This window comes from Protobothrops mucrosquamatus, unplaced genomic scaffold (assembly GCF_001527695.2).
Source record: "Protobothrops mucrosquamatus isolate PMUCROS unplaced genomic scaffold, P.Mucros_1.0 scaffold4730, whole genome shotgun sequence".
Taxonomy (NCBI): Eukaryota; Metazoa; Chordata; class Lepidosauria; order Squamata; family Viperidae; genus Protobothrops; species Protobothrops mucrosquamatus.
Window position 1 is genome coordinate 1 of NW_015390622.1, and position 23525 is coordinate 23525.

A 23525-nucleotide genomic window follows, 5' to 3' on the forward strand; every position below is an offset into this window, starting at 1 on the left:
ATTGGCCTAGGGGGGGATTTTATAGGGATTTTAAAGGGATTTTATAATATTAAACTTAATACAGGTTATTTAATATATATTTTAATTTGGCTTTTAGAGATGTCTATTGTATTGTACTGTTTTTATTTACCTGTAAGCCGCCCTGAGTCCCTCGGGAGAAGGGCGGGGTATAAATGGGATTAAATAAATAAATAAATAATATTATATTATATTATATTATATTATTATATTATATTATTATTATATTTACTGTACTCTGACTGTTGACTCAGTCTGCTCGGTTGCACTTCGGTAGGAGATTTGGGGTAAAGATGAACACATTAGAACTTCAGATGAACTTTGCTGCTGCACGGGGTCTTGATACAAAAGTCAGAAGAATGCACAATATTGCAAATGTGCACAATCCTTCTGCTTTTCTTTCGTTAGCCTTAAATGTGCTGCTCATTTTTGAGGCGGGATATATCCTCCCTAGAAATCCGAATTTGACGAAAGACAATATAAAAAGGGCAGAAAGAAAAAAGAACCTGTAAATGACAGTATGAAAATGCCAGAAATAAGAAGACTCCATAAATATGCTGACAGTGACACGTTTCCTTCCATTCTCTTTTTGTTTTCCCTCCCCTCCCATCCCAGGAGGCTGTCTCCGTTGCTGGGAATGAAGAGCGCTTAGTGAGGGTACATGACGTGATCCAGCAATTACCCCCACCGCACTACCGGTAGGCATTGTTGGGGACATAGATAAATGCCAAGAGAAGGGAATGCAATGATGGGGGGTGGGGAGGTTGGATGGGGAGAAGCCTCTGAAGGGGAAGAGCGCTCAGCGGGTTGAAGCAGACTCTCCCTGTAGCAGTTTCTGCTCTATCCCAACAGGACTCTGGAGTTCCTGCTACGGCATCTGGCAAGCATGGCTATGCACAGTCAAAACACCAGCATGCACATCCGCAACTTAGCCATCGTTTGGGCACCCAACCTGCTGCGGTGAGAGGCCCACACCAATGGCCCTGCCCTGGCGCTCCCTCTGCGACTCTGCCTTGCACCGCTCTCCAAATACTTTTTGAGTTGCCAGTCATTCTTCTCTCAGCTAGCTTTACCGTCGGTGCTAACAGGGGAACATGTAGCTCAGCCTTTCCGTTGGAGAGAAGGAGCCACCAGTCTTGAAGGTCCCTTGGGTGTCTCTGCTTCGTTCCCACCACCTTGGTGGCACCTTGGCCTGAAGGGATGGTGGTGGGGCTTGGTCCCCATTGCGATTTTGCCAGCAGCCATTTTGGAAAAGACCTTTTAGCAGGCTTCAAAACCAACATCTACCCTGTCCTGCATCAGGACGGCTGAAAAATCAGCGGAGGGGGTTTCCTGCCATTTTTTAGAATGTATTTGATTTATAATAGAGTGGCTTTAAAAATAAACAGCATCTTTCCCCCCCAAAATATTTCTGAAAAAATGTTTCAGAAAACCTTGGTTCGGCTAATTTCTGTAATGTGGTCTTAGCTACATTATTATCGTTGCTGCTTCTCCTGTAACAGCTACCACCCTCCCCAAAAGTGGTCTGTTCTAACAAATCTGAAATGCTGCTTTTTCCCCATCTGCCTGCCTTATTCTGCCCTACCGTTTTTTCCCCCATAATGCCCCTTCATCCTCATTTTCTCATAATCCCTCATGGTGCACTGCTCTGTCTGCACCCATGAAGGACTTCAATCATGATGCTTTTTGGATTTGGGCTGCCCTTCCTGCTATGTTGTGTCCCCTTTATGCCATAAACCTGGCTTACTGGGCCTTGGCCATCATGCTCTTCCTATCTGGGCCTTTCTCTTGTCAGATGGGGCTAATCATTCTTTCCCCTTTTAATGCCAGGTCAATGGCTCTGGAGTCAGTTGCACAGTGTGGCGCCGATGCCTTTCAGGAAGTCCGGGTTCAGTCCCTTGTGGTTGAATTCCTCCTCACCAATGTTCAGGTTCTCTTCAGTGACACCTTCACCTCCATTGGCAAGGACAGCACAGGTACCTCAACAAATGGCTAATACTTTCAAGGTTGCTTAGAACTTAGCAACTCCATAGCGCAAGGGTCTTCAAACTTGGCAACTTTAAGACTTGTGGACTTCAACTCCCAGAATTCCTCAGCCAGCCCTGGCTGGCTGAGGAATTCTGGGAGTTGAAGTCCACAAGTCTTAAAGTTGCCAAGTTTGAAGACCCCTGCCATAGCGCAATGTTTCTCAATCTTGGCAACTGTGGACTTCAATTCCCAGAGTTCCCTAGCCAGCATGCTGCTCTGGGGATTCTGAGAATTGAAGTCCAGACATCTCAATATTGCTAAGGCTGAGAAACACTCTTCCAGAGCTTTGTGAATGACTTTCAAATGTTCCTCATCTTAAACCTTTCAAATGACAATACTAAGGAAGTTCTGGTTGCAATTCGTGCAACTTCTAAGCTGCAACCTAAGATTAAATAAATGCATCTGATCCGGTGTTGAGTTATGTGCTAGTCTTGATCCTTCTCTTAGGAACCCAGGAAGATTGTAATTTAAATCAGCAGATGCATACTCATTTCTGTGGGTTTCACTTTTCTGTTTTTAAATTCATCAAACATTTAAAAGTACTTGCCAAATTATTCAGGTTTTGAGGGATTCCTTGGTGCTCTCTGAGCTTGCGTGTTTTCTTGCAGACATTTCATTACCCGAACTAGGTAACATCATCAGTGCTAGTCCTGACTAGTCCAGACTAGCCCCGATGATGTTACCTAGTTTGGGTAATGAAACGTCTGTAAGAAAACAACCAAACTCAAAGAGCACCAAAGACCCCTCATGTCAACCCCGAGTTACAAATATTCTCCTTTATTAGTATTCAGATTTTTTTAAAAGGAGGGAAGGATGTGTTAGTGATGGCACAGGAACCAACCAATCATTTTCAAACGGTTTTTCCATAATCCCAATTAAAACATGGCACAGGCAGGCCCCCACGTACGACCACATGATCATGGGGATGCTACAAAGGCTGTAACTGTGAAACATAGTCATAAGTCACTTTTTTCAGTGCCATTGTAACTTTGAACGGTCACTAAATGAACTGTTGTAAGTTGAGGACTTCCTATACCAAATGCCAGAGCTGAGGAATTCCTGCCTCTGAAATAAAACAAATAAGCATGGCTTGAGGGCTCTTTGGGGGCTTCAGCCCAATTTGACGTTGCACCATGATTTTTATATCACTGTACTATTCCCCGTCTTCTCTAACAGGGCGTTGCTTCCTTTCTCGACCCAAATCCCAGTTGGTCAGCTGCCCTTCCACCCGTTTGTTATCTCTTGAAGAAGCCCAAGCACGCACCCAGGCCCTCTGCAAGATCACCAAGCTGGAAGCCAGACGTGGATCTCCAGATCCACAGGAGGATGGGAAGCTCTCTGCTGTTTTGGGATCACCTAATACTAGGTAAGTGTTGCATCCATGGACCGAGGCACTGAGCCTCTAGATCAGGGGTGGGGGAACTAGGATCCCTTTATGACTTGTGGACTTCAACTCCCACAATTCCTGAGCACAGCTGGCTCAGGAATTGTGGGAGTTGAAGTCCACAAGTCATAAAGGGGTCCTAGTTCCCCCACCCCTGATCTAGATACTAGGAGCTGGAGAAGATTTTAAAGATTAATATACAATTGAAACCAGAGATGTTTCTTTGGGGACTAATGAATAGGCAGCTGGAAGAAAAATGGAACTTTGTTCTTATATATGACAACTGTACTGAGCTGATTGTATCCTCAAAAGTGGGGAAGTTTGACACAATCGAGGAACGGTTGGTGAAGATGATGGAGCTTGCAGAGATAGTTCAACTGACTTCTTTGATTAGAGAAAGAATATCTACATTTATGGCTGACTGGAAACCCTTTATAGACTTTTTGCATGAAACAGAAAAAAATGCACTTATGATTTGTGGTTTTGATGATTAGAAAAAAACAGATAACAAAATGAGTTAAGAATAAAAAATAATTTTATCATCAGAATTTACTGTATATTTGCTGGAAAGAAAATTGGAAGCTTCTTTTTTCTATTTTTTATCTTTTCTTTCTCTTCTACTTTGTTTTCCTCATGTCTGTATTAGTTTTTGTTAGTTTTTAACGTGTTCTTTGCAACTTTTAATAAAATTTGTATTAAAAAGTAGAAATTAGCTGCTGGGAACTAATTACAGTTAAATGTTTATGAATACTTGCTGAAAGAATATGGTGATTTAGGGAAACATTCTCATGTTTTCATGAAAGACCATTATCAGATTGTTATATGCAATTAATTTATAATATAGATAGCCCTTGATGATGATGATGATATGATGATGATGATGATGGAAGGGACCTTGGAGGTCATCTAGTCCAACCCCCTGCTCAGGCAGGAAACCCTATATCATTTCAGACAAATGGCTATCCAGTCTCTTCTTAAAAACTTCCAGTGTCAGAGCATTCACAGCTTCTAGAGGCAGGTTGTTCCTGGTTAATTGTTCTAACTGTCAGGAAGTTTCTCCTTAGTTCTAGGTTGCTTCTCTCTTTTGGTTAGTTTCCATCTGTTGCTTCTTGTCCTGCTTTGGAAAATAGCTTGACTCCCTCTTCTTTGTGGCAGCCCCTGAGATATTGGAGCGCTGCTATCATGTCCCCCCTTGTGCTTCTCTTCATTAAACTAAACATACCCAATTCGAGCAACTGTTGTTTATATATAAAACTCACATTACAAATGTCTCACTTAGCAACAGAAATTTGGAGCTCAGTTGTGGCCGTAAGTCGAGGACTTTACCTAAACTTGCTAGGTGGGGATCCCTTCCTTCCGGCCTCACTAAAAACCCCAGTGAAAAATTCCGGCCCCTTCTGAGAATTAACAGTCAACTTCAGTTGTCTGATCTGGAGCAGGACTGAGCTGCTTCGTTGTTGGTGCTGATTGCTCTGAGATGACCTCTCACTTTGTAGGCAAAAGACAGAAAACAACGGGAAGCTGCGGAAAATATCAGGACCTAGTTGGAAGGCTTTCTTCGCCATCGGCAAGGCCCCCGTCCCCTTCCGCAAAAAATCACATCGCTTGGGAGAGATTTTTGGGCTTGGAGAATCTTTACCAGGTAAGGAAACTGGCTTACACACCATTTTTTAAATTAGTCCTAACATCACAAGCACAGACATATTTTCAAGATTCTCATGAGCCAGAGCACATATGGGAAATTATGGCCTACTAAGTGTGGCTGAACTACGACTCCCAGCATCCCTGTCAATGGCTAACGGTAAGGAATGCTGGGAGTTGTAGTTAAGCAACAGGGGGAAGACCATATGGCTTTTTACCCTTTGGTTAAACATTTGCAAGTAGTCCTCAACTTACAACCGTTCATTTAGTGACTGTTCGAAGTTACAGTGGCACTGAAAAAAGGGACTTATGACCGTTTTTCACACTTATGACCGTTGTAGCATCCCGATGGTCACGCGATCAAAATTCAGATGCTTGGCAACTGACTCATATTTGTGATGATTACAGGGTCCCAGGATCATGTGATCCTCTTTTTGCGACCTTCTGACAAGCAAAGTCAATGGAGAAGCCAGATTCACTTAACAACCGTGTTACTAACTTAACTGCTGTGATCCACTTAACAAATATGGCAAGAAAGGTCGTAAAATGGGGCAAAACTCACTTAACAACTGTCTCGCTTAGCAACATAAATTTTGGGCTCAGTTGTGGTCGTAAGTTGAGGATTACCTGTACTTTACTTTTTTTGTCTAAGGACCCAGAACTACTCATACTCAATGCTAGGATTTCACAATAAGCTAGACTAATCAAGGCTAAAATGGGATTGGCTTGTTTTTGGCTCAGTGTGTTGTGAAAATATGTTCACTTTTTTTTACCTTGGAGTGTGGAATTGACCACCACACTCAGCTCTAAGAAGATTTATCTGTTTGAACATGGCATATTGTACGAATACAGCATTTCTGGTTTTTTAACCTGTGGGTTTCACGTGTTGTGTCAATTTACTCGTTATGACAGAGTTATGACATGAGCAGGATGTGATGGAACCAATCAATCAGAATAGAGCTGGAAGGGACCTTGGAGGTCTTCTAGTCCAACCCCCTGCTCAAGCAGGAGTCCCTATATCATTTCAGACAAGTGTCCAGTTTCTTCTTAAAACCAGATAAGCAGTATATACCATTATCTTTTTTTGAAATATCAATTGGGCAATATTTTTGTTCCGTGGATTCAAAGTCAAGGAGAGATTACAAGCTTGTGGCCTTTTTTAGAGGGATAATGATAGCTTGTTCCTTTGTTCTCTCTTTCTGTAGGAAGCCGTGGTGAGACAGTCACTTTGCGATCTGCCAAAAGTGAGGAATCTCTAACGTCTCAGGCCAGTCTAACAGGTAATGACCCCTTTGTCTAATGAACCCCCGTGATTTTAATCTATTAAAATGAACTGCGTGAACTCAAGGTGACCCTCCAAAACCATCTCTTCAAAGCACTGCCTCTCATGTGTGGCAACTTCCAGATAAGCAGGGCTTCAGTTCCCAGCCAGGTCATTGCTGACAATTCCAGGAGTTGATGTCCAGTTAGCCGAAACTTGCCAAGGCTGAGGAAGCTGCTTTAGGACGACTGCAGCTTTTCTGAATCATGAACTGGTTTCATCCCTTAATATCAATCTGTTTGACATTTTCTCATTGCTCTTAATTCCTGTATTTGGCATTAAACCAGATGTGTAAGAAGACAGTGTTATGGAAAAACCCAATGGGAAAAACAAAACAAAACGAGGCAGCAACACAAAGCAATAATTCTTATTTTAAGATTCAGAGGTTTATTTCGGCAATAATTTGGAACACACACATAAACATAACTTACGTTAAAAACCCATTGCAATGAGGTCCAATGACATATCAGTTCCAATAAGGACAGCTATAGGCCAGTGGCAAATCAATCTGGTCCAGTCTCAATCTTTTATACCCTTTCTCATTCTAAGACCGTAGGCAGATGGTCAACAATCTTACACTTTTTGCTGACTTTCTGCTGACCTTTTGCTGAACATAACTTTCTACATACTCCTGTACATTGGAACCCGCATCCATCAGCTACTTTCAGTTCCCTATTTCTTACTGTTCCAGTCCTTATGTTCTAAATATATTTGAAACAAGCAATCTTAGCAAAATCATATTAAGTAAAGTACAATTGCAAACTGCAAAATTAAACATAGCACAGACTTCAGTTCAATACTTTTTCCATGAGGCCTGATTTAATTCACCTGGGCCTAAACCTTGCATGGAAGAACAATAGCCAATATTTTCGTCTTCCACACCAGCTATTAGGAGCATTCTGCCTGTGAGTGTCCCAGAGTGACCTTCACCTGCTGTCAAAAATCAGTGGCTGATCATTTTCAGATTTGAATGGCAGCTGCTCTCCAGGTTTTGGGGAAGGCTTTTTCACCGCCTACTAGATGTTAAACTTAAGATCCTCTGAATGTGAAGGGTGTCCTTTATCACTGAGTTGTAACTCATGCAGTGGGGATACAGGTAGCACCATCTTTTTCTGAAACGCCTGTAGGATGCATGCAGTTAGACAAGAATCTGCTAAGCACTGACTGCCTTCTACCAAGATCTGGGTCCGTGCAAGCAACCCGTTCTTCAGAGACAGAAATATTCTTCACAGTGTTGATTCTTGGGCATGTAGCTTGTTGAATAAACGGATTGGAGAGCTTTGATCCATGTAGCTTCTTTCTTTTTGGTGTCTTGGCCCTAGGTCTCCCCAAATTGCCTTCCCTGAGACGTCCACATTCCAGCAGTGATGCTTTCCCTACCCTCAAACAATGCCACTCGTGTTCTTCTCTGGGTTCTTCTATTTCTGGCCACGGTGAAGTCTTGGCCACTGGGGCGGATGACGTGGCCTCCCGTCGGCGTTCCTCTTGGCTGGAAGGTGACTCGGAGCTGGATTCAGAGTTGGAATTAAGTCCTCCTGGACTTCGTGGCCTGGACTTTGACCCACTAACTTACCAGTGTAGCCCTCCTGTGCAGCAACCGTCCTTCTCAGATGACTCCAGCTCAGCCAGTCCTGTTGCAGCTCTCTCGCCCTGCTCACATCCCAGCGTCAGCAAAGATGCATCAGAAACGTCGGTCTCCTTGCCTGAAAAAGTGCTGGAAATGTTTGCTAGTGGGGAGTCCAGAGGCCTGAGCTCCCCTCCTCATATGATCTCCATGCTCCTGAGTACGGCAGGTGGACAACTCAGCAACGCTTGTGAACGTGAAGTCCGTGGCAAGATTACGCAAGCCCAAGATCACTTGTCTCCACCCAGTAAGTACTTTTTGTCACTCTTTATGATTATTACCATCATTGTTACACACACCGAGTGGGTAAAATAAAACATAACTTCTGCCTATAGGCAGACTGCAGTTCCCCAAAGGTTTGTTTCCCCCCCCCCCCAGAGTTCCAGGAATGACACTGCTAAAATGTCCTACAAATTTTCTATGAAAAAATAAACATCTTTTGGAATGAACACACTACATACCCCCTTTTCCCCCATCATCAATACTTTCCCAAATTCTAGACCTGCTATTTTTGGGATGCCTTGTAGGGCTGGGGATGGGTGGGTGAGTAGGTTATATGGCCTCAAGTGTTTGCTGAATTGCAACACCCAGCAATCTGTGCTGAGGGATGCTGGGAATGTAATATCTGGAAGGTCATAATTTTCCCAACTCTGATGACGATCCCAGCATTCCAGCCTAGATTAATAATACCTTATTAAGTAATACAAAAACTTTATTATTACTTTATTAAGTAATACAAATTAAATAATAAAAAAGTGGGACATCTGGAGAGCCACCGTTTTCCTAACTCTGATAAAGCTCCCAGCATTCCAGTCTAAATTAACAATATTAAGTAATAAAAATTTAAGCTTGCACTCTCCTTCCTGCAAAGTTGGTGTTCACATTTCCTAACACAAGGGGGCGTGGTGGCTCAGCATTTAGAGGTGCTGAGCTTGTCAGCTAGAAAGCTGACAGCCTGGTTGGAGACCTGAGCACCATGTGAGGGGGTGAGTTCTCGTCCTTGCCTCAGCTCCTGCCCACCTGGCGTTTGGAAAGCGAGTAGATCAATAGGTACCACTTTGGTGGGAAAGTAACAGCGTTCCATGTGCCTCGGCATATAGTTCTGCTGGCCACATGACCACGGAAGGGTCTTCGGACAATACTGGATCCCTCGGCTAGGAAACGGAGATGAGCACTGCCCCAAGAGTAGGAGAAAACTGGACAGGGGAAACCTTTATTTTTCCATAATGCAATCCTTATGCTGCCCTCTTTCTTTTCCTAATTCAGGTCCGAAGTCTGAAGCCGCTCCTGTCTCTCCCGGTGCATTGTCCCTGCTGCGGCATATCCCGCCAGCTCCTCCGCCCAAGAACCCGGCTCGCCTGATGGCGCTGGCGCTGGCTGAGAGTGCGCACCAGGCAGCCTTGCAGCAAAAGCGACAGGCCAGCCTTAAGCAGAGGGAACCCCGGACGCATTTCCGACGCTCTCTGTCGCTGGAGTGCAAGGCAGGGGAGCTGACGAGTGGCGCACAAGCCCTCTACTCCATGGTGCGCCCGAGCCCCAAGGTACCTGGCTTCTCCCCGCTCCAGGCGCAGCAGGCCAGGGGCAGGAGCATCGGCAGCCAAAGCCGCAACCTAAAGGGAGGAAGCCAGGTGAGAGATCAGCTCACGAAGGGCTAGGACAGAGCTGGGATAATTTTGCCATTAGGCAGGGTGCAGATTTTGTAGTATTTCTAGAAGGACTTTTTTCCCCCCGTTATACTTTGCTGCCTTTTCGCCACTGGGCCAAAAGATAAAAGAGTATGATGTGGCCCCAACGTGTCCTGAGCTTCCTTGCCATCAAGAGGAAGTCCGGGCTGGATTTTCTGACAAATCTGATGGAGATTTTAGCTACAGAAGAAAAGGAGGTGGGTGGGACGGAGCAGGCAGTAGAGCAGGAAGGGGGCGAAGGAAGGGATGAGGGTGGGAGGTGTTTGCCTGCTTAAAACGCCTTCCTGCTGCTTATTCAGTTTGCCTTGTTTCTCTGCAGGTGCCTCTCAGCCAATCCTCTCCCTTGGGTAGCTCGAATTCCTTTTCCCCTTACAGGAGGGTCCTCGCTGAGCTAGACCAGAGGGACCCCCAGGCCCTTTCCTTCTCAGATCCCTACCACCTGTCCTCCCCATCTCCTGCCTACGGTTTGCATCCCCCTCCCCTGTCAGTCCCCTACCCAGCCTTCCGCCAGCCTCAAGATGCCTTTCCTTCGCCCAGCCCCTCGGCTGCCCCGCCCAAGCCTCCACCCCCTCCCCACTTTCCCATCATGACCAGTCACTTGCCCCTCAAAACGAGGTCCTCCACTTTTCAGCCCTGCCTCACGGACCATCCTCTCCGGCATCACGGCCACTGCCCAGTCTCCCCTCGAGCGGGTGTCAGCGGGAGTCCCTCTTCTCAGCTGGAGCATGAAAACCTCTATTACGAGATAGTGGGGGAGCCTCCTGCATATCCCGGCCTGGCCCGCCCGTGGCCCTCTTGTCCGCCCCCGGAGTACCTGGCCACTTTCAATGCCTCCTACGGGATCTTCGAGAGGCCCTGGCGCCAGAGCCATCTCCCCCCGGCTGCCTCCTCTCTGCAACCCATCTTAAAGAATTCCCAGCTGCAAATCCAGTCCATGCCTCCAGCAGTCACCCGTCAGGAGCCCATCTACGTCAACGTACCCTTCCCCGAACCCTCTTTGCTCAGCCCCACGCCGTCCCCTCCCCTTGAAGCAGCACATCCCCGAAGTCATTCGGACCCGGGAGCTCCTCAGGCTTTGTCCCAGCCCAGCAGACCCCCCCTGCCTCAGAAGCAGAAGCTGGCTTGGGGCTACGCACCCACAGGGCAACACCGCCAACTGATGGACGTTTTGCCTTGCAGCCGGGCTGTGTGGCAGTTCTACCGCCCGCCCTCCGCATGTTGGGGTCATCCCTCTTACAGTCCGGAGCCCATTATCACTTACGACGCGCCCGCCCCCCGCTTGGGGAGCCAGGCCTCGGCACCCTTGCAGAAGCTGGATGAATCTTCCCCACAGTACGGCAATGTGGAAAGGAGAGAGGGATCTCCCTCCGGGTGCTACCTGGGACCCAGCTGGACAGTGTATGCTGAGGGCCAGACGCACAGCTACTGCTGAGAGACAAGAGGTGACCAGATGCAGAGTTTGGATCCTCGGGGCTGGGCTCCGGGTATCTTCTCCTCTCTTCCTTGCCAGTGTTCATGGAATTACACGGTACGGATTGCTGTGAAAAAAATAAAGACTTTGGAAGGATCTATCCGGTTAGGTTATACTCAGAGGTCCCGTCTTTGGCTCCCTTGTTGGGCACTGTGCCTGCCTCGTTTGGAGGACCTCTTTATGGTTTGGAGAGCACACGAATCTTTCAAGGCAGTTCCTATCCCTGCAGGAGGTTTCTCTCCCAAAAAGTCAGCATGACATCACAGAAGAACAATGGATGGCATCATTTCAGCCTTTGGGGCACCATAACACCTCTGCCAGTTCCATTGTGTGTCCATCTTCCTGTTTTGGTTCTGTCCCATGTTGCTTTGTTCCACCTTACCCTCTTTCCAACCATGGACATCTAACCTCAGAGGAGAGCGTTTGCTTCCAATGGGATGACTGCAGCTGGTTCCTTCTGGATTACATCATCTCGACCGCTTTGGCAATGTGAATCACAATAGAGGATGCCTGGAATCCACTAGGGCTGCTAACAGTGCTCATGCCATGCGCTGAACTGACACAGAGAGGCGCTGTTGGTCATGTCTTGCTCACCACTGGAGAAGATTGCAGGCTTCGGAGGGGAGAGCGTGGGCGTTAACAGCTACCCAACCCGGTGTTCCTCTTCTCTTCCAGTATTCAAACCAAAAGAGTTCTAACTTGTAATAAGCATCCTTTTAACCCAATTAAAATATTAACCACCTTCCCCTGCTGGTTTTCCCAGAGATTAAGCCAATTCCTGGAAGAAAGCCATCCCCTGGTCTGTGACAGAGATGTCAAAGGAAATATAAGGTGCCACCGAGCAAGGCAGACGGAGGGCACGCTTGCAACCTCCTTTCCCAAGAGCGCACGCGCGCTGTGTGTTTGCAGCTAGGCAGAGGGGCATGTGGAGGAAAACTAGGGGGAGCATGTTTGGTCTCGTGCATTTCTGTATTTATTTAGGATTTTGGAATGGGTGTGTGTGTTTTACAGAAGGACGGGGGAGGGGGGGGATGCATACAGTACGTGCCTAGCATGGGAGGGCTTGGTGTGATCTAAGCTGCAGGCTCAATGTGTGCTTGAGAGCAGGATTCACGTCTATTTGATATGTGTACATTCATGTCTGGAGTTGGTGCGTGTATGAATGTGTGTGTGTCTGTGAAAATGGTTGTGCATGTTCCACAGACAGTATTTTAGATACCTGGGGTAGGAAAAAGGGAGAGGCGTTTATGCCTTCTTCCTCTTGAGCAGCCATTGGGGACCAGATTGAGATTAAGGCAGGGTTTCTCAATCTTAGCGACTTTAAGATGGATGGACTTCAACTGCCAGAATTCCCCAGCCAGAATATACTGGCTGGGGAATTCTGGGAGTTGAAGTCCACACGTCTTAAAGTCACCAAGACTGAGAAACATTGGACTGGGGAAAGAAGGAAATCTTCTCCCCCCCCCTCTGTACCCCAAGCATCCCCTCACCAAAGCACTTTTCAAGTGGGCCTCTAAGCTCCTTTTCAAATGATTATATTGTCAGAATATAAGAGGGGGGGGGGAGAAAACAAAATAAGCAACGACGGTAATGCCTCGCCTGCATCACGGAGAAGAATATATATATTTTTTCCCCTGAATGCAGTCCAAACTTGAATTTAAGCACTTTGGGATCCTAATGCTTTCAGAGAGAGCCAAGCACAAATTTGAAGCCTCTTTCCCCTGAAATCCACAGCCTGCTCCTGGGCACGCTTGCTTGGAAGCCAGCCCCAGAAAGGAATGCAAGACTGATGCCTGGATTTGTGCACAACTGGACTACAGCCTTAATTGCATTGTTATGAAGCCTCCCGTGGGATCTTTTTTTGGGTGGGTGGGATGGGGTGGGTGGGGGCTGAATTCCTCAAGAGTTTGGGATCTGGGATCTTGGCCACCCCAGCTGGCTGGCACTCTTGTGTGGCGAGATCTAGAGGTTCTCAGTACAGACTTTGCCCACTTAACAGGAACTTTATTCATCTCTACATCTGAAGGATATCTAATTCAGTCCGAAATCTTCAACTCCTCTGATAAACAGGCGTAGGATGTCTCGACCTGCGCTAAAAGAGTTTTAGATCTGGGATTGATTCCCTCCTCGTAATACCAATTGGTTCCACATCTGGGTTTAACACAGAAATTGCACTAATTTTACCATTTTTTGTAACAACAACAGCAACAAAATAATACCACCGTGGTAAAAACTTCCAAGTTGTCCCACATTCTTAACAACCTATCTTCCTTGTTTTTCCAGGAACCGAAAACATTGGAAGCTTTTTTTTCTTGCGGTTTTGCAAAGACACACTGGGGGCAAAAGGGGCCTAATCATCCATGAAAGAACATAATGTTGGAACTTAATCCATGTTCTTGGTTATATCAGGCTGGGGAGACAGGGCAGCCTTGGGGATGGTTAACTATTGTATTCGTTAGTTATATGTAAGGTTGAGTGTCCAAGATCTGGAGAGAACTCAGATTCACAAGTCAATGCTGGCCGTGCTAAACAAACCCTGAAATTACCTGAAAATAGAAGTAGGTTTCTACAAGCTTCTACTACAGGGTAATGATTAGGGGTGTACTAAAGTGATCGCCAAGCACTTTTTAAAAAAAAAGTTTCATTAATTTCTAGCGCTTGGCTGGACGGTGACTATTTCCACCTGAATATCACCAAATTTTGTATATTTACAGGATCGTTCAATCAATACTTATTTTACCAGAGATTAAGGTACATATTGCAGTTCCGACATTATGCGCAACTGGATTTGAGGCATAAATGCAGCTTGAGGGAGGATCTTTAATGCTTTTGACTATACAGGTAGTCCTCAATTTATGACCACAATTGGAACCAGAATTTTGGTTGCTAATGATGCAGTCATTAAGTGAGTCTGGATCCAAATTTACATCCATTTTTTACCACGGCTGTTAAGCAAATCGCAAAGTCATTGAGTGAATCACGCGATCATTAAGTAGGTCCAGCTTCCCCCATTAACTCTGCTTGTCAGGAGCTAGCTTGGGAAGGTTGCAAGTTGCAGTCAGATGACTACAGGATGCTGTAACCATTGTAAATGTGAGCTGGTTGCCAAGCATCAAATCACAATCGTGTGACCGCAGGGATGATGTAATGGCCATAACTTTGAAAATGGGTTATCAGTCACTTTCTTCAGGTCCATTTTAACTTCCGGCCATCGTTAAATGAATGCCTGTTAAGATGGTGCAACTCAAGAGGACTCTGACCTGGGAATTCGGAACAGAATTGGTTTCACGTTAATCATGATTTCCCTGGCAGGTTAGCTCTGTCTCTACCCATCCCACAAAACTGGATGGTAGAATTCTGAGGTGGAAGAGTCGGTCCTCCGTGCAGCCTGATCACTCTTTTGAGTCCTCCTTGATTTGACAGATTGTGATGCTTTGTTCTTCACCACGCTTGTTTCCCATCTGCAATTTATGCAGGAGCATCAAACCATAATATTCGCAGCTGTAATTACGTGGCCACAGTTGCCCCCTCACAGACCTTGGCTTCCTGCCACTTTATTCTGCTGCCTGTGGGCCAGCCACGACTTTTAAGACACACCAAGGAAATGGCTTCCTACTGTTTCCTTTGTACGATACCTCCACGAGAGGCAGAACTTCGAAAGGGAAGAAGATGAGTGACAGTCCCGTGTTCCCCAATACTGTGAAGCGATCACTGCCGTACTGGCCTGTCTATATGTGCCTGTGTTTTTAACAGCCCCCCGTTTCCTTGTTGCCTCTGATGTGCTGCAGTTCTTTTTGGATATAAGTTGACTTCCCTTTTTTTCTGGGATTCTTGTACTAAATGGCTTAATTCAAACCAATTAACAAATAAAGGCAAACTGGCAGCTTGGGTCTGTGGTCGGTCTCACTGTTTGCAGAGATGAAATGGAATAAAATGTATGTATTTATATACCATACTTAAAAATGGACAACAGGCCACTTGGTTCCTCATTTAGTATTCGCAGGGAGAAATTCTTGGATCACACATCTGTTTAGGAGTTGAGTCATTTGACCTGAATGGCTATTACAGCAGAGATTAGTTGTTGTCCTGCGATAGGCACACCAGCCAGGAAGCTAAGCTGTGTTGTCATTCTAGCAAGTGCTAAGAAACAACTGTACTAGTTATAAATGTCCTTGTGTATCCAATCATACTTGGCCAATAAAGAACCTATTCTATTCTATTCTATTCCATTCCATTCCATTCCATTCTTATTTTCTACGCAAGTCATTGGTCTTCTAGAGATTAAATGCTTTTTTGAGACTTCTCTACACACTTGGCTACACAATCAGTAACACCCATGAGTTTTAGCCACAGCTAAAAGGACAGAAAGACAGATGGACAAATGGAAGGACAGACTGATGGATGGATGGATGGACAGGGCAGGGCAGAAAGATAGATGGACAGATAGGTGGACAGGACAGAAAGATGGATGAATGGACGGACAGATCCACCTTGAGCTCCAGCCTGATGCTTCTTTTCTTCTGTTCCAATCTGTTTTGACTGGAACTGGGACTGGACTATTCCCAGTACAGTATTGGGAGTTATTTAGCATATGAAAGATGCTCCATGTCTTGAGTAATTTTCTAGGTCAATGCAGGGTGGGTTTTCATGCCATTTAAATCTTTGTAAATCCCACTGGCTTGGTTATATATATAGAGAGAGGGGGTGGTGGAGAAGGAGAGAGAGAGAGATTATAGGATTTTGGCTTTTTATCACTGCAATTCTATTTTTAGATACCCAAATTGAATTGTCAGATTGAGTTGATTTGGATTCCTGAGGCATTCTCAGTGAATACACACAGCTCAGTCACAGATCAAGTTCCTTACAGAATTTCACAGATTTTTTTTTTTTAAATCTCACGCATACCAAACAACATTTATTATACACTTTTAAAAAAAAGGCATTTACTAAAGTAGTTGGGATGATTTTTCTATAGGAGATATACAATAGGTTTAGATGTAGAGATGCCCAATAGCAAGCTTAGGAAGTAGCCATGCCTTGGAGAATGTGTTATAGTACAGAGGGAATTCATGCAGATTTTTTTCCTCAAGGAAGGGCTTCATCCCTTTGTTCATCTTCTTCCTCTTCTTAGGAAAAAATCCACTTACTTGGCTGGAATTGTTCACATTGTGGTGTAATGGTATATAGCCAGAAGAACGACAGGACACTGGAAAAACAACAATAAATCTCCTTTACTGTAAGCTCCTATTTAATTTTTTGTAATGGTGGTCCCTTTTCCCACCCTGGGTATCTTAAGCTGAATGGTATCATCCATCCCACCACAATCTCTTCTTCAATTTTATCCTCACATGCAATATAAAGACTGGAAGGATCCTTTGAGATCAACTGATCCAATATCCTCCCAAGTGTAATGGAAATTGAAAACACCAATTATGGGAAAGACATGTAAAAGCATTGCTTATTTGATGGCCCACAGATGAATTGGGATTATATTCTGTGAATTTGTAGGCACGGTGAAGAATTGTAGGCCAAACCCATCTAAGCAACACTAGGTTGAGAAAGCCTGGCTTGAAGGCATCTCAACTAGATGTTGTCTAACAAGCAAGAAGTATGCTCTGCATATCAATTCTTGAAGATATGCAACATCATAGATGATGCTAGCTAGTTGGATAATGAAATGTCTGCAAGCAAACAGCCAAGCTTGGAAAGCACCAAGGAATCCATAGTTCAACCCTGAACTACATATATTGTCTTCCAGTGAAGTTCTTGAAGAGTAGCACCAGGAGGAGACTAATGTCCTCTGGTTCTGCTGGTGAGTTTCCCATGAACACTCAGCTGGTCCTTGTGGAAACTGGGATATTGAAGAAGTTTTTGAGGACAGATAGAGGGGAGTACATACAGGATAAGTTTCACGGATAAGCAGAGCTTCAGAACAATTCTCAAGTGTTAGCTATTCTCAAGCTACAATGTTCCCCAATCTCTGATTTCTTAAGCCACAGCTCCTATAGCAGTGGTGGCGAACCTTTTAGAGACCGAGTGCCCAAACTGCAACCCAAAACCCACTTATGTATCGTCGGGTGCCAGGTGGGCATGGCCGAGTGGGTGGGTGTGGTCCCTTGAGTGGGCGTGGCCCATTGGGTGTGTGTGGCTTCGGTGGTAACGGCAGACTGGGTGGGACTAAAAAGTTCAATCAATTCCAACTTTGCAAGATCTTTTTTTTCCCCGCAAGAAGTTGAAATTGACTGATTGATTGAACCTTTTTTTTTTTTGCACACAGCGGCGGAGGCCTAAAGCGAAAAGGTTTTATAAAACCCAGCTGAAGGCCTAGGACTGGGGTGACGGTGCGTGTGCCCATAGAGAGGGTTCTGAGTGCCACCTCTGGCACCCGTGCCATAGGTTCGCCACCACTGTCCTATAGTTTCCACCACAAAATTTTGGAATTGCAGCCCCAACACATCAAAACAATCCTTTTGGTGATGACTTACTGTGAACATAAGAATGGCAAAACCAAACCAGGAGACGCCCCAGGCATAGCTTTGTACTGCATGCTTAATGTGCTCAAAGCAGCCCTGAGAAGGGAAGAACAAATCAGGAAGATTGCCTTGAAGAGGAGTTGCTGATGGTACCAATACCCCCAAGAATGCAAAGATGGTAGGTAACATCAGGATAAAGATGGAAGAAATTGGTACCTTAGTGTTGATGTAATCAGTGTGCCCCAATCTGCAGCCCTCCTCGTTGACCATGATAAAGTTTGGATCACGTTTGCAGCAGTAAAATGGCCAGGGTGCCACTGCTTCAGGGTATCTACTTCGGAAGACGGAGGTATAGTTTACCCAGTCCAAGGGATTATTGGCACCACAACATTGTTGCTAAAAGTGAACCGGGGGAAAGAAAGATCATATATTTATTGCAAACAGGATATTCTGCTGCCTTTTCTCAGTTTTGGGGTACAGGTAGTCCTTGACTTACAACAGTTCATTTAGTGACCTTTCAAAGTTACAAACGGCACTGAAAAAAGTGACTTATGACCATTTTTCACACTTGCAAACATTGCAGCATCCCAATATTCACGTGATCAAAATTGACAGGTTTGGCAACTGGTTGTCCATGGGGTCATGCGGTCACCTTTTGCGACCTTCTGAGGAGTGAAGTCAATGGGGAAGCCAGATTCACTTAACAACCGTGTTGCTAACTTATCCACTGCAGTGATTCACTTAACAACTGTGGCAAGAAAGGTCGTAAAATGGGGCAAAATTCGCTTAACCGATGTCTCATTTCGCAACAGAAATGTTGGGCTCCCTGGGATCATAAGCCAAGGACTTTATACTTTCTATACTTACTTACTATACTTTCTCTGGACCAGACTTTCTGCCACCCAACTCTTCCTTTAGAAAGCGTAGTTGAAACTGATTTGGGTTGTTTTGGATTTTGCAGCTTTTAAGCCTATCAATATTGCAAAGAACTGATAGTTGGTGAGGACGTGTTCTTTTTCTGATCAGTGGCTGAGCAGAGCTGATGTCCCATACCTGGTGCTGCGTCCTGTGCTCTCAATTTCACTCCAATCCCTTCCCTAGCTTCAAAATTCCCAATCGCTAGCATTTTGACTCAGCCTGGCAGTAAAGTTGCATTCATTTCACAGTCCCTACATGTGTTGGAGCTACAATTGGATGAAGGACAAAAGGCAAGGGTGTTCTCATAGGCTGGATAATGACATATACCTCCATCATGAAACGGTCCCACATCCGAGTGAGTTCTCGGCCTTGGTCTGTGTCTGCTGAGTAGAAGCCCAGCATCTGCTTGGTTACCAGTTTGGAATTTGATACTACCTGGGGTGGGGAAGAAGGAGAGAATGTTGGTCAGCTACATTCCCCAAGCCCAGATACACAAACATTTCACTTCCAAAGTTTCAGCGTACATAAAGATATGCAAACAGATTTCTACATTTCCAAATACATTTCCTTCTGCACAGCATTTCTGGTTTTTCTTTTTTAAGTATGCAATCTGTGAAAAAAAAAAGTACCGTTCAAAAATGAGAAGAAAAACCCAAATATTTCTAGATTGTCTTGCTCTTCTAGAATGAGACAAAATGACTTTTCCCCCCCTCCAGGAATCATTTAGTACTATCTTATAACCAATTATGCATCCAACAGAAGCAAAAGCTGTATGAATTGATGTCAACTGTAGGATCAACGAATCCATAACCTTATAATAAGCAACCATGGCCTTTCTTATCTATTTTGGACGAGCTTTGGGTGTCATGAAAGTTCATGAAGAGCCAATGGATCAAAGAAATTTGCCAACATTCCCATATTATATGCAAGCCTACCATGAAAATGATTGAGTAATAAGGCTGACAAAGGACAAAAATGAAGCTTCATTAAGATTCCCAGACTGAATTATGTTTTGGATGGATCATTCACCATGATGAAAGCAGACATTGGGAAAGGCTGTGTACTCCTGTCCATGTGGAGTGAACCAAAATCTTGCTTTTAAATCAAGTTGGGAAGAATTTGCACCCTGTACTTACAAAATCACGATGTGCGTAGGAGCTGATACAAGAGGCACATTCAAACAAGTAGACAACCAGGATCAGTACCAGGTACTGAAAAATAAGAAAATAGAGAATAAGATTCGATGCCAAGGGAAAAAAAAATCACACCTGGAGACATTTTTCCCCAGGATATTCACTATGGATTAGAGATAATTATTGTATCCCTGGATTTGTAGATACGCAGACATTTGTTGCTATTGTTGTTGCTGTCCCATATTCTAGTGCAGGGGTAGGCAACCTTGGCTCTTTTATGACTCGTGGACTTCAACTCCCAGAATTCGTGAGCCAGCTATGCTGACTCAGGAATTCTGGGAGTTGAAGTCCACGAATCATAAAAGAGCCAAGGTTGCCTACCCCTGGTCTAGTGAGCCATTATGATGGCCTGACTTTCAAAGAGGGATAAGCAAATCCACATAGAAGAGATATTGATGAACATTCATTATTTATACCATTTTTGATCTGGAGACAGTACGTACATTCCATTTTCTGGGGGGGGGGACATCTGAGAGTGAGATGCATTGCCTTTAACACTGGATTATAAGCATGGCTGTTATAGAGACAGAATGTGATACTAGAACAGTGGTGGCGAACCTATGGCACGGGTGCCAGAGGCGGCACTCAGAGCCCTCTCTCTGGGCACGCGAGCCGTCGCCCCAGTCCTAGGCCTTCAGCTGAGTTTTATAAAACCTTTTCGCTTTAGGCCTCCGCCACCGCATGGAAAAAAAAAGGTTCAATCAATCAGTCAATTTCATCCTCACGGGGAAAAAAAAGATCTTGCAAAGTTGGAATTGATTGATTGAACTTTTTAGTCCCACCCAGTCTGCCGTTACCACCGCAGCCACGCCCACCTAATGGGCCACACCCACCCGGCACCCGACGATGCATAAGTGGGTTTTGGGTTGCCGTTTGGGCACTCGGTCTCTAAAAGGTTCGCCATCACTGTACTAGAACATTAATGTTGAAATGAGAATACAGATAGTCCTCAACTTATGACGATTCATTTAACAAGAGTTCAAAGTAACGATGGCCTTGGAAAAATTACTTACAAACTGCACTTGCACTTACGACTGTTGTACACTCTCACAGTCATGTAATCACAATTTAGTTGCTTGGCATTCGGTTGCAGCATCACACAATCATGATTTGCAACCTTTTTTTTTGCTGATATTCGGCAAAAAACGCCCATTGGGAAAGCTGGATTCACTTAAGGACCACATGATTCACTTCACAACTGTGGTGATCCAGGTAATGATTGCCATAATAGCTGTTGTATAATTGGGTCCAACTTGATTTACAACTGCAAAGATTGACAATACAAATGCCAGTCCCAATTGTGGTTGTAAGTTGAGGGCTATCTGCCAAGGTTACCTACTTAAGCTTTAATTCATGGAAATGGATACCCAGACTTTGCTTAAAACATCTCCAGCATAAAAAAGCTCTTATAACATTTCTTCTAATGTACTGCTAAAATCTATTTCCTTATAATCCCATCCACTGGTTCTTATCCTGCCCTTTGAAGCAACAGAGGATGCATATTCAGCAATTATAGACCTTTGGATATATGTATAGATTCTTAGAAAAATACAAGTAATTTTTTTTGACCAGAGACAACAATGGAATTACACACCAGGAGCTACGATTCTCTATTCCAAGCCATTCCTACTTTGTCTTGGTTATTTTCACTTGCATTGACCTTCATCTCTTCCCATAGAAAAGAGAAAGCTTTACAGATAATCCTCAACTTAACAACCATTTGTTTGAAGTTACAACAGCACTGAAAAAAGTGACTTATGACTAGTTTTCGCATTTATGACTCTTGCGGCAGCCCCATGGCCACGTGATCAAAATTTGGGCAATTGGCATAGATTTATGACAGTTGCACTATCCTGGGGTCATGTGATTACCAACGGTAACCTTCCCAACTGGCTTCCGATAAACAAAGTCAATGGGGGAAGTCAGATTCATTTAATGACCTCATTATTCACTTAACAACTGCTTTGCTCAGCAATTATCATTGTAAGTCAAGGATTACTTGTATTGGGTTGGCTCTTTCCCATCTCTAACCAGAGTTACGTTGAGAAAATGTAGAGTTTAGAGAAGTCTGTTTCTTCTGTTACTCACCAACAACACCATGAGGCGGCTGCCGTTCACAAGGCTGATAATGCCAAAGACGCAAACGCAGAAGAAGCAAAACCCAGTGAAAATGGAGATCCAGGCGCCGGCATAGACATCATCTTTGCCGGTGACCCCCAGGATGGGGTAGACTTTATAGGGATCAGCTGTTACCCAAATAGACTCAGCACAGAGTGCCAGCCCTGAAAGCTGTAGAAACAGAGGAAGGTTGATAAGCCACCAAACTATCATGTATCAGACCAGGTTCTTTGTCATCTGGCATGTCCAAGGAGTGTGATGTAGTGGGTTCTTGTTTAGTTTAGCTTCCTTTGTAATCTCTCGGCGTTGCACCCACACCTTTTCAGGGTTCTGTGTAATTTTGGGGCCTCAAGTTGTGCATTTCTCATTTCATGTACAGTATTATATGAACCCCATCATAGTGGTTTATTGGAATCTGGCCAATGATGATTCATTCAACATAGTACAGTCAATCATGGTTTAACTCAATATTCTAAAGAAGTTTTTTTTTTATCAGAACCATGAGTTACGTCATTCTGTTCCCATCTTATTTTTTCAGTTATCAAATTCAAACCCAGGAATTTTCCTATTCCTGAGACATATTGTTGTATTGCTCTCTTACCATAATAATAACATTGCCTGCCACCAATAGCCCCACAACAAAGGGGGATCTCTTTTCTGCCATGTTTTCCAGGAATGGTTCCTTGGATACCGGCTCTCAAATTCTGCAGAAGGGAGGCTAAACAAACAAACAAATAAACAAACAAAAATAAAGCAATTTGCTAAGTGAAGGAGAAATTCAGTTTATTGCTTTTCTCAATTCTTTCTCCTTCTTTGGAGTACTGTAAAGGGCATTTATGTAAACTAGCTTAAATACCTTCAACATCTGCACTTAGTAAAATGCAAATTTGTTCTGGTTTGCCAGTTAGCTAACAAGCTGGTTTGTGATCCAGGTGTTCCATGGCATGTACATTTGTATCAACATATTTTTGTGTGTGTGCGTTCTCTGTGGTACACACCAGATAGTACTGCTGACATCCTTAGCTACTTTTCGAAAACATGTATTTTAAGCCAGTGACTTCCTGAATACTTTCGGGTCTTGTTATTCAATTGCTTTAAATGGGTCAAGGTTTACACAAGTGAGAAGTATAAAGAGGAGGCAACATTGAAAATGCATTTGGTTCCCAGGCCAACAGGTACATTGACGTAACTACTCTTATGCTTTTGACATCTCCAAAAGAGTCCTGAAAGATAGAAGGAATTAATACTGAATGCTTGGGAAAAATAGAGGTGCAACAATATATTGTTTACCATGTATCTTAGCTGACCTGCAGAATGAACCTGCAAGCAATTTAGGGAACCCCATTCCCTCTTTTCCAATCGCCAGATTCTCAAGGGAAGTTCTGCTTGCCATTTCTGAAGCCTAGAGGAATACCTTCCATGTGATCCAAAGTAGACAAAGCTGGTGTTGAAATTCTGGAGTCCCAGAGATATTCATGGTCCAAATCATTCATGATAAAGAGTAATTAACATATTTAGTGCTAAGTGAGTTGATAGGAGGAGAAGGAACAGTCAGAGCAGAAGGGAGAAGGAAGAAGAGAAGGAGAAGGAGAAGGAAGGGAGAAGAAGGAGAAAGAGAAGAAGGACGCTTCAGAAAAGATAGAATTCAGAA

The 23525-nt window shown here is 44.3% G+C and overlaps 2 protein-coding genes across 2 annotated transcripts; one reads left to right on the forward strand and one right to left on the reverse strand.

Moving 5' to 3' along the window:
- Positions 1-633: 633 nt before the first annotated feature.
- On the forward strand, positions 634-11152 carry LOC107299258 (rho GTPase-activating protein 33-like; the record flags this gene model as incomplete). Its single annotated transcript, XM_015828623.1, has 9 exons — positions 634-716; positions 871-978; positions 1849-1994; positions 3223-3412; positions 4927-5072; positions 6277-6351; positions 7715-8263; positions 9283-9644; positions 10021-11152. Coding segments are annotated over 9 exons (2772 nt in total), but the record flags the coding sequence as incomplete, so codon positions are not given.
- A 5181-nt stretch (positions 11153-16333) lies between these two features.
- Positions 16334-22538, reverse strand: UPK1A (uroplakin 1A). Its single transcript, XM_015828624.1, has 7 exons — positions 22476-22538; positions 21845-22045; positions 19700-19774; positions 18891-18998; positions 17862-18041; positions 17658-17741; positions 16334-16378 (listed from the first exon to the last, which is right to left on the reverse strand). Exons 1-7 carry the CDS (start codon positions 22536-22538, stop codon positions 16334-16336), a joined length of 756 nt encoding a protein of 251 aa, XP_015684110.1.
- Between the last annotated feature and the right edge of the window lie 987 nt (positions 22539-23525).